This window comes from Harpegnathos saltator, unplaced genomic scaffold, assembly GCF_003227715.2.
Source record: "Harpegnathos saltator strain DR-91 unplaced genomic scaffold, Hsal_v8.6 scaffold599, whole genome shotgun sequence".
Classification (NCBI taxonomy): domain Eukaryota; kingdom Metazoa; phylum Arthropoda; class Insecta; order Hymenoptera; family Formicidae; genus Harpegnathos; species Harpegnathos saltator.
Genome location: NW_020230425.1, coordinates 1,388,935 through 1,407,855, shown reverse-complemented (window position 1 = coordinate 1,407,855; position 18,921 = coordinate 1,388,935). Strand labels below are relative to the sequence as shown.

Sequence of the window (18,921 nt, the reverse complement as noted above, 5' to 3'; positions counted from 1 at the left end):
CTGCTTAATGTCAGCGGCTAAGACGAATTTATGCTGCCTCCAACGCAGCATGCGGGCATTTCCGTCTGAAGCTTCGGCCCAATAAGCTGATGGTCATTCAATGATGTGTCGTTTGAAAAAACGCTCGAAGCGTTGAACACCACGCGAAGGCAAGTCGTCGCACTGGAAGCGTGAATGACGGGATGGTGAAGAATGAAGGCGACCTGATCTCCTAACTGATAATCTCTCCCCGCTTCCCGCATGTGACCCTGTTCTTCATAATCGCGAAGGAACTCCACATACTCAACCTTGTGGCCCGGGTGAGCGTGAAAACGACGGTGGAGGCTGTGCAGCAGGTTCTCCGCTATAGCACGCGATTCGCCAATGCGAATCGGAGGTCCCTCTCGGAAGGTAATCCGTACGATGTAGCGACCGCTTTCGTCGCGGGAATGAGAAGTTCGAAAATGCTCCTCGCACTTTTCGTCCTCCAAATTGAGGATTGGGTTTGTGAAAACTTCTTCCAGTTCCCAAAATCGTCGGAGTTCGCTTTCAAGCGAAAGAGATTCCATATAATGGAGCGTGTTTATACGAAGGGATGGCGATCCGGTCCTCGCACCGCGGAACGAGACAGACGCGCCAGACGACGAAGGAACAACGGAGCCGCTCAACGGACCCGAGAGCACACACCTGAAAACAGTGCTCTGAGCGGTGAGCGCCCCCATGCGTCCTCTGGCGGACGCCCGAGCGCAGAAGATATACGTCCGCGCCGATAGTTGGCTCTATCGGCTCGGAGCTGCAGGGATCGGGGTCGGCCCGTAGCAGATCCTGAAGATGATCGAGAGCGGCGCCAACGGCGACCCGAGGAGGGACATACGCGGTGAGAGTCTTTAAGACAATCGCGGTTGTCGGAAATTCGGGGGAATATGCATCGCGAAGCGTGATTATGACGCGAATCGCCCGCTGCGAAGAGCCCGCGTGCACGCACCCAACTCCTGAAATTTCAATGGGTAGTCGCACTCGCTTGGCCTGCAGCAACTGAACCAGATTTTCGGTCGCGAATGATATTTCCGAGCACTGGTCCAACAGTGCTCGAACGCGAACCGCTCGTCCTGAAGGGGCGCGAACCGTAACCCATACAGTGGCAAGTAGGACGCGAGGACGAGCCGTCGGCCTGGAGGTGACGCACAACGCCGATACCTCCTTTGCGACGGCCTCCTCATTGGCATCAGGACGCGCATGCGACTCGGCGGCAGCGCATGGCCCGCGGGAAATCGCGTCTGAACGAGAATCCAGAACGGCGTGCAACAATGAATGATGTCGACCTTGACATACTCGACACGTGTATTTACTTTGGCACTGCAAGACCGAGTGTCCGGGACTCATGCAATTAAAGCAGCGCTTGTGCTTCCGAATGTAACTGCGACGCTGATCCAGACTCCATCCTTTAAACATCGAACAAGCATGCGTTACGTCCTGCAGACTCCGCGTACTCTGAATTCGTTGTCAAGTAGGGCGGATTGCATTTTATATTATACGACCAAATGTTCATGTTCCGCGACCCTCCGAGAACAGTAACATCACACACACATTCCTCCTTTTTTTTCTCTCTGCTTTAATCACCAGAGTTTCCCTATTTCCGTCAGAAAGATCCGCCGAGTTATTTTAGCCATATATCTCCTCACCAAATAACCTTGAATAACTTCCTGTTCGGAGCAACAATTTTCTTTGAAGATGGACCGACCAGACAATCTTTCATGCTGTTATATGATATTACTAACCTTTGATCTTCGGAAACTCATGCGTTTCCCACATTATTCATAAATTTTTATTGCGCGCAATCTGTGACTAATCCTAGCGGAACATTGAAGTCTTTTACTGCCATACATACCCGAACTTTTACCATATTTATCTCAGGCCTCCCTAAAATCCCACTTCCGAAAAGTTTTGCAACAAAATCTTATACCCATATTTGGACATAAACTTTGGAGCCTGACGCAACTTCCAAAACCCCACCCTCTCGACCGAGGTGACGTTTTTAGTAAAATGAAAAAGCTATGCCACTTCTACTTCTCCTCACGACCGACCCGCAGCCAGGACAGAGTCTTCTTTCCAACACCCCTTCAGGGTCTCTTAATAACCAAGCCTACTAGTGACTTAGGCAGATCGGAGTTCTTCAGTTATTAATTCTTCTGTGCAACGATCTCGTGCGTTCTTGAGGCATTGCGAGAGATCCTGCTGAAATCAGTTTCCTGTTCTTGGCGCAAAACTTGGGTCCACCTCACAGACGCAGCAATTACACTTTTCATTGTCGACTAACATCATAGAACCAGCAGTAAGTTATTTATACTTTCTTTTGCCTGAGTGACCCCTTTCCTTTTAATTTTTATCTTTTCTTCTCTCTCTTTTCTTTTCCATCCTTTTTCTTTCTTCTCCTATCCCCTTTGGCATCCCTCCTTAATTGTTAAATCCGATTTCAGTGGCTCAATCTTCTCAATCACAGTCAGAGATAACCTCCACGGAAAATTGTGCAAACCGCGAGGATTTTGAGGTCGCCTCTTTAGTACTTGTATTACAAGATCGTTCTCTCAACTGTCGCTCACGGTCCTATCCCAGCTAAAAGAATTCAGTCTCTTCACCCAAATAAAGGACAACGTACGTCCGCGCCAGATAAAGAGGTCATTCCGATCTTTGATCTGCACCGCAGACTTGCGAGTACGTCGGAGCTTGCGAAAGCAAGCGTCAAGTTGCGTTCTTCCTCCAGGAAGTAACATATAAAATTGGGAGCTCGTCCGGGATGAATTGAGCGATAGTTGAAAAAGGGCATGAATACGCGACCAATTCAGATAAATCCGAGATTGAAAAGGCAAATCAACAGGCCATAAAAGCAACGCCTAAACCTTCTAAAACAATCGAGCCGCAATACACATCGACACCTTACGTATCTACTGTATCCTCTGAGTCTCCAAGTGCTCCCCCCCCATCTACCCTCATTCCTATATATTAAGTGTAGTAAAAAGAAATCCATTATTTTTCCAATAGATGGCTTTAGTTATCTGTATCTCGCGTTGTATAAGTCCGATCGGGTTCCACTAGATGGCATTAGAAAGATGAGATTTCATTCTAAAAACTTTTCTGACAGTTTTGTGATTACTTGACTCAGTTTTGTTTGAGCGCGCGTCAAAGATGGACACTAACAAAGAGAAAATACGCTATACTTTACAGTTTTTCTTTGATAAAGGCGAAAACGCAAGCCAAGCGGCTGAAAATGTGAATAGTGTTTATGGTCCTGATACTGTAACAGCCAATCACGCGCAATTTTGGTTTCGTCGATTCCGTTCCGGTAATTTCGATGTCAAAGATGCACCACGCACTGGAAGGCCAATTGTCGAAAATATCGATAAAATCATGGACATTGTCGAGTCCGACCGTCATGTAAGCACTGTTTCGATTGCCCAAGAGCTAAAGATTGTACAAAAAACCGTTTGGAACCATTTGAATAAGGCTGGATACAAAAAGAAGCTCGATATATAGGTGCCACACGAGTTAACGCAAAAAAACCTCATGGACCGAATTTCCATCTGCGAATCGCTGCTGAATCGCAACAAAATCGACCCATTTCTGAAGCGGTTGGTCACTGGTGATGAAAAGTGGATCACTTACGACAACGTCAAGCGAAAACGGTCGTGGTCGAATCGCGATGAGCCGGCGGAAACGGTGGCCAAGCCAGGATTGACGGCCAGGAAGGTTTTGCTGTGTGTTTGGTGGGATTGGCAGGGAATTATCTACTATGAGCTGCTCCCCTACGGCAAAACTCTTAACTCGGAACTGTACTGTCAACAATTGGACCGTCTGAAGGAAGCAATCGCCCAGAAGCGGCCAGCTTTGGCCAATAGGAGAGGAATTGTGTTCCATCAGGACAACGCCAGGCCACACACATCGATAGTGACTCGCCAAAAGCTCCGGGAGCTTGGTTGGAAGGTTCTTATGCATCTACCTTATTGTCCGGACCTGGCACCAAGTGATTACCATCTGTTCCTGTCCATGGCGAACAATTTTGCTGGTGAAATATTCGCTTCAAGAGAGGCTTGTGAAAATCGACTGTCTCAATTTTTTGCCAATAGGGACGAGGGCTTCTATGAGAGAGGCATAATGAAATTACCTTCAAAATGGCAACAAGTTATCGAACAAAACTGCGCATATTTGACCTAAATCGGATCATTCTAACTATGGTAATTAAAGCCTTCAATTTCATGCAAAAATAATGGATTTCTTTTTACTACACCTGATATGAGCCCTCTACTCCTGAAAATCGGAGAATTTTGAGTGACAGTCCGCTTTCACAGACTGCATTTGGATTAAAACCACGAGCTTTTGATAACCCTCTTACAAGGGGACCTTCAGACCTGTTAATAAAGGATTTTGATGGCTGACGAATATTGTAGAGGGATTTCCCCTGTGCATGAGGGTCAAAGAGTTTTCCTCAATGGGCTTTGGTTTCGGAGAAAAAAATTTTGAAATTCTACTCGCCGTAGAATACTCGGTATGTAGCAGCAATTTTCGAGTCAGCGGACATGGCGCAGCGACTGCGGTTGCGGCTAGTACGCTGTAGGACCCAAGTTCGGTTCTCACCATTCTTTTTTTTTATCAATTAGCAAGAAATGTTCACAGCATATATCGTGATATTCGTGATAAGTAAGAACTGTGTTATGATTATGTAGTATTTAATATGTAGGTCAATTCTAGGATAGAAAACTGAAATGCGAAGAATTGGTGGAGACAAATAGTATTTTATTATTCTATGCAAATATAGTTATAGTAATATTAAATAATTCTTACATCACAGACTCCTCTGTATGAAATGAACAATTTTCAGGGTGATACTTATCATATCAGGTGTAGTAAAAAGAAATCCATTATTTTTGCATGAAATTGAAGGCTTTAATTACCATAGTTAGAATGATCCGATTTAGGTCAAATATGCGCTGTTTTGTTCGATAACTTGTTGCCATTTTGAAGATAATTTCATTATGCCTCTCTCATAGAAGCCCTCGTCCCTATTGGCAAAAAATTGAGACAGTCGATTTTCACAAGCCTCTCTTGAAGCGAATTTTTCACCAGCAAAATTGTTCGCCATGGACAGGAACAGATGGTAATCACTTGGTGCCAGGTCCGGACTATAAGGTGGATGCATAAGAACCTCCCAACCAAGCTCCCGGAGCTTCTTGCGAGTCACTATCGATGTGTGCGGCCTGGCGTTGTCTTGATGGAACACAATTCCTCTCCTATTGGCCAAAGGCTGGCCGCTTCTAGGCGATTGCTTCCTTCAGACGGTCCAGTTGTTGACAGTACAGTTCCGAGTTAAGAGTTTTGCCGTAGGGGAGCAGCTCATAGTAGATAATTCCCTGCCAATCCCACCAAACACACAGCAAAACCTTCCTGGCCGTCAATCCCGGCTGGCCACCGTTTCCGCCGGCTCACCGCGATTCGACCACGACCGTTTTCGCTTGACGTTGTCGTAAGTGATCCACTTTTCATCACCAGTGACCAACCGCTTCAGAAATAGGTCGATTTTGTTGCGATTCAGCAGCGATTCGCAGATGGAAATTCGGTCCATGAGGTTTTTTTTCGTTAACTCGTGTGGCACCCATACATCGAGCTTCTTTTTGTATCCAGCCTTATTCAAATGGTTCCAAACGGTTTTTTGTGCAATCTTTAGCTCTTGGGCAATCGAAACAGTGCTTACATGACGGTCGGATTCGACAATGTCCATGATTTTATCGATATTTTCGACAATTGGCCTTCCAGTGCGTGGTGCATCTTTGACATCGAAATTACCGGAACGGAATCGACGAAACCAAAATTGCGCGTGATTGGCTGTTACAGTATCAGGACCATAAACACTATTCACATTTTCAGCCGCCTGGCTTGCGTTTTCGCCTTTATCGAAGAAAAACTGTAAAATATAGCGCATTTTCTCTTTGCCAGTGTCCATCTTTGACGCGCGCTCAAACAAAACTGAGTCAACTAATCACAAAACTGTCACAAAAGTTTTTTTAGTACGAAATCTCATCTTTCTAACGCCATCTAGTGGAACCCGATCGGACTTATACAACGCGAAATACAGATAACTAAAGCCATCTATTGGAAAAATAATGGATTTCTTTTTACTACACCTGATATATATTTATAGTTGAACATATATACAAGGTATTTAAAAAAAAGGTTCAAATTTTATAGAGTAGATAATAACCATTATACTAAATAAAATTTGCTTAATAAATGTATATGAAAAAATCAACTATTTTAAAGTTAGAAATATCTTTCGCTTTTAATAAGTTTAATAAAAAATATCTTACCATATTATTATTTTGATGTTAAAGGTGTTCATCTGTCACGTCTTCTAATAAAGTAATAGTATGGTAAGATATTTATTCATTAAATTTATAAAACTAAAACCGAAAAATATTCTTAATTTTAAAAGCGTCGATTTTTCTACCTATGATTACTAACAAGTAAATCGTTGGAACTGTCCCTCACCGATTTGGATGGGCTTTGGATATGTTGTAGAACAGCAAAAAATAATCAGATCATACTTTTCTTTATTTGCATATCTCGACGTTTAGGGGTTGAAAACACTCCTCGAAAATAACGGATTTTTTTCATCTTTGGGAATATGTTCTAAACTATGAGATGTATGAAAAAATGATTTGATGAAAGTTTAATGGTATTTTATGCTCTATGTAATGGTATATTTTAGATTTTCGAAAAATATCAAATTTTTTAATTTACCCCTCCCTCCTCCATTATAATTTTTGCCAATTTCAAAGTTTTTGTAAAGATAAAAATTAAAGAGCTTAAAAAGACAAATTCATCCATATATGATAATATTATATTTGACCGATTACATTTTTAGAAAAATGCATTTGAAATTTCGTATTATACCAGGTATGTAAATATGAAACCGGAATTTTTGTATAGAAAATACACGTTTATTGTATGAAAATGATAAAAATATTTTATTCGAAGTATTGCCCATCGCTAGCTATACATTTTTCCCACCTGTCTGACAATTTGTGAATGCCACGCCAAAAAAACTGTTGCTCTTTTGAGGCAAACCAGTCATCGAGCCATTTTCGTACATTTTCGTAAGAAGTGAAGCGCTGCTCAATAAGTGCGTGTCTTATCGATGCAAATAAGTAGTAATTGGACGGAGCCAAGTCTGGTGAGTAAGCCGCATGCGAAAAGTATTTCCCAACTAAACGCCTCAGTCGTTTCCTTGACCAGTTTTGCTGTGTGTGATAGTGCATTATCATGAAGCAAAATCACTTTGTGTTGCCTTTTTTGATATTCTGGTCGTTTTTCACGCAAAGCTTGATTCAAATCGATCATTTGTTGTCGGTAGCGTTCAGTATGAACGGTTTCGCCAGGTTTTAGCAGCTCATAATAAATCACACCCTTCTGATCCCACCAAACACAGAGCATTGTCTTCCGTCCATAGCGATTTGGCCTTGCAGTCGATGTCGATGGTTCGCCTGGAGTTACCTATGATCTTTACGCTTAGGATTCTTAAAATATATCCACTTTTCATCGCCAGTCACAATTCGATGGAGGAATGACTTTCTTTTGTACCTGGCGAGCAGCATTTCGCAAGTGGTTTTTTCGGTTTTCCTGCTGTCTTTCATTCAGTTCATGTGGAACCCATTTTCCTATCTTCTGGATCTTTCCCATGGCTTTCAAACGTATGGAGACGGCTTCTCGTGTCACATTTAATTGATCCGCGAGTTGTTGTTGCGTTTGAGCGTCGTCCTCATCCAACAATGCTTGCAATTCGCTGTCTTCAAACTTTTTCGGTGGTCTTCCACGTTCTTCGTTTCTCACGTCCAAATCGCCACGTTTGAATTTTTTTAAACCACTCAAAGCACTGTGATTTACCAAGAGCATGCTCACCGTAAGCTTCGACAAGCATTCGATGCGATTCTGCAGCAGTTTTCTTCAAATGGTAACAGAAAATCAATGCTGTCCACAAATCGTAGCTTCCACGCACAAAATTCGACATATTCAACGCTATTACAAACTATGCTGTTGTATGAAACTTGTATTGTTGTAAGTTGAAAATCTTTGTCAGATGTCAACAAATGGAAATGGCGCCAATGACACGGTTTGACGGTAACTACACTGACAGCTACGGCCGTTTATGGGCAAATTCCGGTTTCATATTTACAGACCTGGTATATAATACGAAGTTACGTATTATATAAAATACGAAGTTTCGTATTATATATAATACGAAGTTTCAAATGCATTTTTCTAAAAATGTAATCGGTCAAATATAATATTATTACAATATATACAGGGTGTTATAAAAATCCGGGAAGAGCAGAATAACTCGAAAAATATGAGTCCTAGAAAAAATGCGAAGTACTGGGATTTTATGATCTTTTCCTGGCTATCTGACGGTGATCTTGGGTTTGACCTTGACAATAACCTTGAAGGTCATTTCAAGGTCAGATCAATTTTTTAAACGGGACCCTATATTTTTGACCCCAGAAATGAAAAGAGCGGAAAATTTTACGTTCGGATATGACCTTGAACACTGCCAAATTTGACCTCTGAAAGTCACATAAAGGTCTAAGCTTGTTTTAGGCTGAAAACGCGAATATCTTCGAAAATGCACCTGCTAGGGAGCAATGTTACGCATAAGAATAAGAATATAGAGGTCAACGAGGGACATTCAGCTGTGACCTTATCCTTATTCTCAAGGTCATGAGTTAAGATTATTATTAAGATCAAACTGGATTTTTTAGGACTGAAAATCCATACTTTTGACCTAAAAATGTCAAGATTGAAAAATTTCATGTTCGGATATGACGTTTCCAACTTTGACCTTGTACTTAAGGTTATGTGTCAGTCATATCAAGGTCAATTAATTTTTTTAGGCTGGAAACACATACTTTTACCCCCCCTCATAATGTGAAGAGTGAGATTTTACGTTACGTACGAGGTCACACTCCGATTGTTGGTCATTCCTCAATATCGGGCACCATTTTGGATCGGTCATCTTGAATTTGTAAAATCCAACGTCGGATTCGATTTCAGAAACGATTACAAAAACTCCTTAAACGAGATCCAATTTTATTTTTTTATTATTCTTAAATATCGGCCGCTATTTTGAATCGGCCATCTTGAATTTGCAAAACCGTTTATGACTATACACGTTGACCACTATGGTTCAGTTGATCGTTCTCATGCTTCGAAAAGATATATATTATTAAGCGTAGATGCGTTTATTAAGTATGTCCGATTTTATGCGGTAAAATCTTCGACGTTACGTGAATCAATTAGGTGCCTACGCGATTACTTCCAAGTTTATAGTCGACCAAAGACATTAGTCTCAGACCGGGCTACGTGTTTTATTTCGAACGAATTTGCGGATTTTATGAATGAGATGAATATTATTCATATAAAAGTAGCCACCGGGTCCCCTCAAGCGAACGGGCAAGTAGAACACGTAAATTAAATATTAGGACCCAGATTAGGAAAATTATACAATGGGAAAGATTGGCACAAATCTTTAAGTAAGGATGAATTTGCCATAAATAATACGTCAAATCGATCTACAGGTGAGATACCTAAGCGATTATTATTTGGCGTTCGACAACGCGGGTATATGGTGGACACATTTAAAGAATATATGGAAAACGACCACGAAACGGAACCAAGAGATTTAGAGAAAATACGATCGCAAGTGATCGGATTAGGAAAGTTCAAGAATATAATGAAAATTACGTTAATAAAAAGCGAAAGCGAGCCCAGCAGTATGAAATTCACGATTTAGTTATGTTAAGAAATTTTGAAAGCAGCCCAGGAAAATTAGCTCCGACATATAGAGGTCCCTATAGAGTTATAAAACGGTTACGGAATGATAGGTACGAGGGTAGTTTCAGAAGTACCCGACCTAACAAAGAAAACACAAAAAATTTGGGAAAAAATATCTTTATTTCTCTACATAGTCTCCTTTTAGCTCAATACACTTTTCCCAGCGATGTTCAATAGCTTCGATACCCTGTTTATACTGGGAATCATCGAGCTCCTCAAAATAGTCATCAACCGCAGACTCTACCTCTTCATTGTTGGCAAATCTTTTATCACCGAGCCATTTTCTCAAGTTTGGAAACAGAAAATAATACGAGGGGGCTAAATGTGGCGAATAGGGTGCGTGAGGAAGCAATTCGAACTTTAATTCATTGATTTTGGCCATCGCGATAACGGATGTGTGAACTGGTGCATCGTCTTGATGAAACAAAACTTTCTTTTTCGCCAAATGCAGCCGTTTTTTCTTGATTTCATCACTCAAACGCTGCAATAAGTTCGCATAATACTCGCCGTTGATTGTTTTTCCTTTTTGAAAATAATCAATGAAAATTATCCCACGCGCATTTCAATAAACTGACGCCATGACCTTGCCTGCAGATGGAACTGTCTTCGCCTTCTTTGGAGCCGATTCTCCCCTTTCAGTCCATTGTTTTGACTGTTCCTTCGTCTCAGGTATGAAGTGACGCACCCATGTTTCATCCATGATTATGAATTGACGCAAAAACTCAGCTTTATTGCTGCGAAACTTCGCCAAACACTCAATTGAAACATCCTCATGACGCTGTTTTTGTTCCAATCGCGGCACCCATCTTGCGCACAGCTTTCTCATGTCCAAATTTTCGGTCAATATGCAATGTACAGCACTTTTTGAAATGTCTACCATGTCTGCTAACTCGCGCACTTTCAGTCGACGGTCATCCAATACCATTTTGTGGATTTTCTTCACCATTTCTGGCGTGGTCACCTCATTTGGTCGACCACCGCGATGTTCGTCTTGGCAGCTCGTACGGCCTCGTTTAAACTCTGTCACCCAATATTTTACTGTTGTAAACGAAGGAGCAGACTCCTCCAGAGTAGAATCTAGCTCCGCTTTGATATTGGTTGGACTGAGGCCTTTCAAATGAAAGTATTGTGTCACATAACGATGACCAATTTTTTCCATGTTTACAAATTCACTGAGAGCGTTCACTATTGATGGCTGCCAAACAAATACTAAACAACGTAGCGTCGTCAAACTTCAAACTTAAGCTTTATAAGGTTGGTACTTTCTACCATACTCATTCTTTTCAAACAACCGCCATCTATACGTCAGGTCAGGTACTTCTGGGACTACCCTAGTACCACAAATTATGCTTTATTTAAAAATAATAAATATTGTAGCAGAGGAATACGTTGGTCAGAACATAGCCCTAACGGGAAGTACAGGTAACAACTATTCAACAGTAAAAGTATTGGTTCAACAGTGGGAAGATGGAGTAAATTATTTCAACAAATCATCTGTTTCTCATCTGCCGTAAGTACTTCAAATATTAAATTTTACAGTTGCGCATATGTTGTACACACGTACTTACAAATATGCAAGCATAGTATAATATAAATAATTAGCTAGATTAATATTACATACCCGTGGATAAAATGGCTTGAAATGAGTTGAAAAGTCTTCTCTTTTTTAAATAATCACGTAAGATTATGAATTATTAGTAAGAAGATTGACGAACTGGTACACAAGATGCAATGGGATGATGCGATCGCACAAAAAATGACCAACTGCGCAATTATTTTTTAACAAGTTCACTGGTAATGACTCATATATAGGGTATCCCATTGTAAAGGATCCACTCAAATATCTCAGAATCTCACTGCGTTAAATCAAAAAATGTTTCAGACAATAGTTGTGTGGCTCGAAAGAAGACATAAGATAGCAATAGCATTTTGTTTATAGATGGCGCCACTTTCGAGATATTTTCTGATAATCAATGTTCTTAAAGGGAAACCCACTTTTTTAATATATCATCTTTTTCTACCAATTAATTTGAACAACTTTTGTCTGAAACATTTTTCTATTTGCTTAATATTTTTTGAGATATTTAAGGAAAACTTGGTAACTTTTTCAACATTTAACTTACGATATCTCACTAACTATTTGTCGAAAGAAAAAATAGTATTAGACTTTTTTATTTTATTTACTATCAAGAATATATTACTATAATAGTACCTTAACTTTTGTTAATTTAATAATTTTGAAATTTCCAAAGGTCGATAAGTTACCAAATAAATGTAACCAAGTTAAGTTACAGTTACAGATGGAAAAATGGAACGAAGTTAAGTTATAGTTACCAAAAAAAGTAACTGTAACTGTAACTTCGTTACAAGTAACGAGTTACTTCCTAACCTTGATTGTAACAATATATTATTGAGACTAAGTAGAGTAAAAAAATCTAATACCAGTTTTTCTTCCGACAAATAGCGAGATATCATGAATTAAATATTGAAAAAGTTATCAAATTTTCCTTAAATATCTAAAAAAATATTAGGCAAATAAAAAATGTTTCAGACAAAAGTTGTTTAAATTAATTGGTAGAAAAAGACGGTGTAATAAAAAGTTGGAGTTTCCATTTAAGAAAAGTAATGATCTGTGAATATCTCAAAAGTAGTGTCATTTGTAAACAAAACAGTATAGTTCTTTTATGTCCCCCTTCAAATCAAATAACTTTTGTCCGAAACATTTTTATCGAAAATGCTTCGTTGAAGAATTATCGAGGTGCGTTTTTTAAAATGGGATACACTGTATCCCAGGGTGTTCTAAAAAGATATGTCAAAAATTTAAGGAGATATTCCTCACACCTGAAGGATGAAAAAATGTTATATGGACATAGGTGCGGAAATGCTTATTTAGGATTAATTATTGTAAACGACAATCGTTTAATTAGGCTTATTTACATTTGGTTTTAATGTGACTTTGAGTTAGTTACAATAAATATTGAAAATGTTCGCTATTCGCCTGAATACAAGCAGTGACACGTCGACGCATTGATTCACGGACACGTTCAAAAATACCGATCTCTGGTAAACTGTGCCTTATTTATAAATACCAATCAGAATAATATTGACTTTTAATGTTATGTACTTTATGCATGATGAAGTTCCTCCTCATTTCAGCCGTATTAGTCGTGATTTTCTCAATCAAACTTACGATGATCGATGAATAGGAAGAGGTGGACCTGCTTTGTGGCTTCCACGTTCCCCGGATCTCAATCCGATAAACTTTTATTTGTGAGGACATTTAAAGGCAATCGTACATGCTACAACAGTGCGTGATATTCAAGATCTTCGTGGCCGTATCATTGCAGGTTGCGAGATAATCCGCTGTACGCCAGGCATTTTTGAACGTGTCCGTGAATCAATGCGTCGACGTGTCACTGCTTGTATTCAGGCGAATGGCGAACATTTTCAACATTTATTGTAACTAACTCAAGGTCACAAAACCAAATGTGAATAAGCTTAATTAAACGATTGTCGTCTACAATAATTAATCCTAAATTTTTCCTTGTGTAAGTAATACAGCTAACAGTATTTTCAACATAACTCCTGAAATAAGCATTTCCGCAGCTACGTCCATATAACATTTTTTCATCCTTCAAGTATGAGGAATATCCCCTTAAATTTTTGACATATCTTTTTAGAACACCCTGTATATATATAATAAAAAGATATATTACAAGATATAATATAAAAAATCAAAGCGTTTTTGTAACATTTTATGATAAAATAATTGATTTACAGGAAAAATATCACTAAAGTGGGTGATTACACTCAAATGGTATATGGTAATACGCGGAAAATCGGTTGTGGACAAATATTCTACAAACAGCCAAACGATAGCTATGAGAAATACTATTTGGTTTGCAATTATGGCCCAGGTGGAAATATTCCTGGTGCACCAGTATATATGATTAAGGAATAACCATGCAACTCAAATGATTCATAAACAATTTAAAAACTGTAATAAAATGTAAGACGAGTAGAAACATGTTACTACATATATTTCTCTTATGTTAAATAATTTGAGACATTTTACAATAAAATAAAAATATGAGCAGTTACATAAATATATCAATTTGTTGTAATAAAACACAAGAGAGAGGGAAAAAGAGAGAGAGAGAGAGAGAGAGAGAGAGAGAGAGAGAGAGAGAGAGGAGGAGGAAGAGAGAAAGAGAGCAAGAGAGAGAGAGAGAGAGAGAGAGAGAGAGAGAGAGAGAGAGGAGGAAGAGAGAAAGAGAGCGAGAGAGAGAGAGAGAGAGAGAGAGAGACAAAGTTGTGGTGCAGTCTGTTAATTGAAAATCATAAGTACAAGTAATCGCGATTGTTACAACGGTACAATATTGCTAATCCAAATATCATTTTTTTTTATAATGTCGATAACCTTCGTGGTCTTACATTTGCGATGATTTTCTCAAAGCGATGTGATATATGTATCGCCATACATATGATATACCATTCTCAAATGTTTATCGATCGATTTAATGTTCACGACCTATGCTTCGGAAACTTCTCCGATTTTACCGTTACACTAGTCGCATTTTCCTTCTCGTCTACAAACTATTCGCTCTCGCAGAGTAAGCCTCATCCCAGCTCGTCCTGAAATCCTGAGCAGGAACAACGGCGCACTTTTTAGATGTTCGTAACATATGGATAAATATCCCCACGAATATTTATCATGCGGTGCGACGCAGCGCAACGTTGTCACGTCTGAGAAAGAGAACTGCGAATTTAGGCGATCCATACACGAGAGAGTCAGCGGCGCCACGGGTGTGCTCGCGGCATCTCGGTAAACGCGAGAACATACTCGTCCTAACACACCTGAGTTGCCGAGAGAGATGCTTCAAAGAGAAAAAAGAGAAGAAAGAGACAAGAAAGAGCACAGGACTCACATCAGGACAGGAGGGAAGGTGGCGGGCGACCTATTAGGGTGACTCTAAACACTTTTTAAATCGCACGTTAGAGAAACGGTATATCGGACGAGTGTTAGACGTGCAACAATGACGCGGACAAACATCCGAATATACAGGCCCACCCGCGGCGTACTGCTACGCGAGGGACGTATAGCTATGCACGATGCTGTGTGCCGCACGGTAGCGCAGGTAATGTTTGGATGGACGTGCGTAAACGAGAAGCGCGAGGAGCAAAGATGAATGAACGGCAAAGGCGAAAGAATTTGTATTTGTTGACAGTGAGAACTCGGCAACTCGAAGCCGGTAGCCATTAGGGCCTAGACCGTTTAGAAAGTTACGGATGACGATATAGATGTTATTTACAATAGCCGAAATTGGCCATCATACAAAACGTAACTGTGTGAAACGTAATTTCGTAAATATACGATACCTGAATCATCCAATGATTATAAGAGCAAATCAAAATTTTTCACAAACAATGCATCTGAGATCTTTGCCACTTTCTTTGCTTAACCACACGCTGAGAAGCGTTTGTTTATTTTTTAATCCTGTAAATGTTTCATTTTGCTTTATTTATTTTACAATAATGGAACGCACGTGTTAACATAGTAACAGTTTGGTCTGCGATAATAGCTTACTAGTCGATTCGCATGAGCGATAACAGGAAAGTCAAAATTCGAGAAGGAAAATTTCAGACAAAATGATTTATTTATCTTGCAGGCGAGTACAAGTGGTTCTCTTCAAAAGAGCAGTTTTGTCGGCGTTTCCTTTTATGTCAAAATTCGATCTAATGATGAGAAGCCACTGTTGTAATCCGAGATTAAGGTGGGCCAGTGTAATCCGTGTGCGTTCAGGGAATCGTTTAGTCCCGGTTATAGAAGCAAAGTCACCCCCCAATAATATCGCCTGCAATAGGTCCGCTTGACAGCGAACAATTCAATAGGGATCGCGAATGGAAGAAAAGAGAAGGAAGGAGAGAAATTGTGAAGACGAAAATAAGAGCAGCAAAGAAATATCTGCGCACGAAGCGGCTGCCGTGAGCACCGAACCGATACCTGCTTGAAATATCGAATGAAGGAACGATGATAGATGTTTATTATATCAATATAAAACATCGAACATCCTAACAGAAATTTATCACTATTATAGCTATAATAAATTGGTGATAATAAGTAATTTTATTATTCGTACAAGTAATTTTATTATTCATACAAGTAATAAAAATTACTTATTATATAATAAAATTATTTGTACGAGTAATAAAATTATTTATTATTATTGGCCAATTTATTACAATCAATAATAAATTTCTGTAAGGATAGTCTTTGGTAATACAAACAAGCTTCGTTGAGAACGCATTTGAAATATCTATAATTTATTGAAACTAGTTTACTATCACGCATGGTTGTCACTCATTATATTTTAATTATTATATAATAACTATGAAAAAATCTTTCTTTATATATCATAGTATTAATGACGTTGACACTAATCGTGAAACAATTCATAGTTTGCTAAATAAATATTGTTGACCGATTATTTCGTATTTCGACAACGGTTTATGAACAAAATAGTTCAGAATAAAGATAAAATTGTTAACATACGTGTGAAACTTTTCTCTCTCAATTGCAAAAATCTCGACTGAAACTGATGGAAAGTATCTTCATCCGTAAAAAAACAATTAAATATTGAGAAAAGGAGACAAGCAGACAGACAAACAGAGAGATAGGGACGTTTGAAACGGAATAAAATTTTGCACCCTCACGAGAAAGACCCGTCGCACAGAGCTCAGAGTGATAGACGAGGAGAGAGAACGGCAAAGGAAACTTTAGGAAAGAACTCGCGGTATAGCTCGTGGTCATATATCTACAGAACGGTAGGGGGGTGTCAACGAAGCTTCGACGAATGCCCCAGCGGGGTTTCCGCTACCCGCCTGCTACTGAAACTTTTCTAGTGTGAGAATCCGTCGCACTTAATGCCAAGCTACCGCGATAGCTTCTCAGATTATTCAATCTTGTCCATCACGCGTTTGTATCCGTGTTACGTCTCGAATGAAAGCTGAGAATTCCTCTTCCTCGCTGTTGTCATATTAAATCGTGACGTCGAAAACGAATGATCTTCTCTCTTTTGCATTGTAACATTGAAATAGATTAGATTTTTTCCGCACATTTGCCATCATTAGACTAATAAAATATTCGATTCTTTCATTTTAGAATAAATCAATAAGTTGCAAATCTCGATAAATTGTTATGAGATCCATTTCTTAAAAATGTGAAATTAATATAGATTGAATTATATGACTACTGCGAAAAAATAAAAAAAAAAATACTGAAAGTTCTTGATATATTTCACCAATCTGTACTATCAAATTGAAAAATTAAGCAATTTCAATGTACGCGATTTCTTAATTCAGTACAACTGCGACTGAGGGGAGAGGGGGGAGGGAGCTTTAAAGCTAGCCCGTGACTGGCTCGAAGTAGATTACCGAAAAAAGTAATTGCGGCTAAAATTTTTTTAGCCCCCTCTCACCCTTCTGCAAGGATTGCGAACTCGAACGTAACCGCGAAACATCCCGTATATACTCATTGTAATGGAAAAAAAACGGAAGAGGGCACACACACAGAGCTGCGTATGGTAACCGTCCGTTGCCGAAAGGGCGCAGCCCACCAGCATTCTCCACCCCACACCCTTCAAAGCGCATCGTATAAACGAGCAAGGGGAATCTCTATTACTCGAGGGGTTGCAGTTGGCTGGTGGAGCCATCCTGAATTCAATCACCGCGAAAATGGTGGTGGCCTTGATGGCAGCGTCCATAAACGTGTGCTTTATTTTAATACGCGCCATTTGCGGCGCATAGATTTACTAAAAAATCAATGCAATAGTCAAGTGAGTATGTTTCAATATTAACAAAAAGTAACTTCGATAAATTCTTACTCAGTATCTTGGCCTGCGCTGAATGTGTCGTTTATGAAATTATCAACTTACGCTCCCGAACGTTTTAAATCTACAATTGCAATATAAAACTAATCAGCACGTAAACAAATATATGATAAAGCGTTGCAATTGTATGTATGTGATGGAAAGATGCAAATTTGAAAAACAATTATCGTCAAAATAAAAAAGATAAACACGACACGAAGACCGAACCAAACGATATTGATTTGTAAACATTTATTATTTTAACGACAGATAAATTTCTGTGTCAAATGTAATAAAATATATATATCGTGTGTATGTATCATGTCATACTAAGAAAGTTCAGTTTGACTTTCTGTTTTCAACTTTAAATTGGTCATCCCCTATGATAGATAGATATAAATGTTGGTTAAACCGTTGTTGACAAATCACAAATAACAATGATAATCGCTTAGTTGATAAATAATTGGCTTCTATTGAATAAAATAAGATTAAATTTGACTACAAAATCCAACCGAACTTTCCAACTAACGACGCATACATCCTTTGAATATTTGCATCGTATTAAATTTTACATAATATAATACATAGTATGTACATTATAATACATTATATTACTCTAATTTATATCCTCACAATACAGAAAGATGATTGATACCACTATGTAAAGTACAAAGATGGAAACGTCTGTTAAAAAATATTGCGATACTTCGTCGATTAAATATCGATTTTCGCCTCGTTTTGCAACGTTGTTCAGAATCGTTACGTAACGAAATTTCATCTAAATATAAGTGATAGTATCAAAAATATTTTGGTATCTAAAGTCATCAAGGCAACCGTGGTGCGTCACATTCTGTAAAATATAATAAATGATACATTATGTAGCGCAACACCATCACATACACGATCCACACATAAAAGCATATAATATAGTATAATATTGACAGCAAATTATGCAGAATAAATTTTCTCACTGAAATTTTATAAACATGACTAGAGAGAAACGAATCATACTATGCGTAAACTCATTGTCATCTTTTTTCAGTCTTAATGTATAAATCAAAACGAGAGATTCTTCTTTGCCACGCGCGTAACAAAAATTAATTGTGCAATATGTTCACATTCATCTATATATTCACTCCTAACTCTTCTCCGTTCGATGATTAACAGTATTCCACGCGTATCACTTCCGATCGGCCAC

The 18,921-nt window shown here is 39.0% G+C and overlaps 2 protein-coding genes across 2 annotated transcripts; one reads left to right on the top strand and one right to left on the bottom strand.

Annotated features, from left to right (window-relative positions):
* Nucleotides 1–17: 17 nt before the first annotated feature.
* Nucleotides 18–701, bottom strand: LOC112589767 (uncharacterized). The gene has a single exon (XM_025304230.1). The coding sequence runs from the start codon at nt 699–701 to the stop codon at nt 18–20; it is 684 nt and encodes a 227-aa protein (XP_025160015.1).
* An 8,945-nt stretch (nt 702–9,646) lies between these two features.
* On the top strand, nt 9,647–13,816 carry LOC112589766 (venom allergen 3-like). Its single transcript, XM_025304229.1, has 4 exons — nt 9,647–9,794; nt 11,233–11,365; nt 11,554–11,631; nt 13,636–13,816. The coding sequence occupies exons 1-4, from the start codon at nt 9,647–9,649 to the stop codon at nt 13,814–13,816; spliced, it is 540 nt and encodes a 179-aa protein (XP_025160014.1).
* Nucleotides 13,817–18,921: the final 5,105 nt, after the last annotated feature.

What these genes read in the sequence shown, in the direction of transcription:
- LOC112589767 (XM_025304230.1), bottom strand. Translation starts at nt 701, where the DNA reads ATGGGGGCGCTCACCGCTCAGAGCACTGTTTTCAGGTGTGTGCTCTCG.
- LOC112589766 (XM_025304229.1), top strand. Translation starts at nt 9,647, where the DNA reads ATGGTGGACACATTTAAAGAATATATGGAAAACGACCACGAAACGGAA. An exon ending in AAGCGAAAGCGAGCCCAGCA is followed by an intron (nt 9,795 to 11,232) that starts GTATGAAATTCA and finishes TAAATATTGTAG; the next exon opens with CAGAGGAATACGTTGGTCAG. An exon ending in ATGACCAACTGCGCAATTAT is followed by an intron (nt 11,632 to 13,635) that starts TTTTTAACAAGT and finishes ATTGATTTACAG; the next exon opens with GAAAAATATCACTAAAGTGG.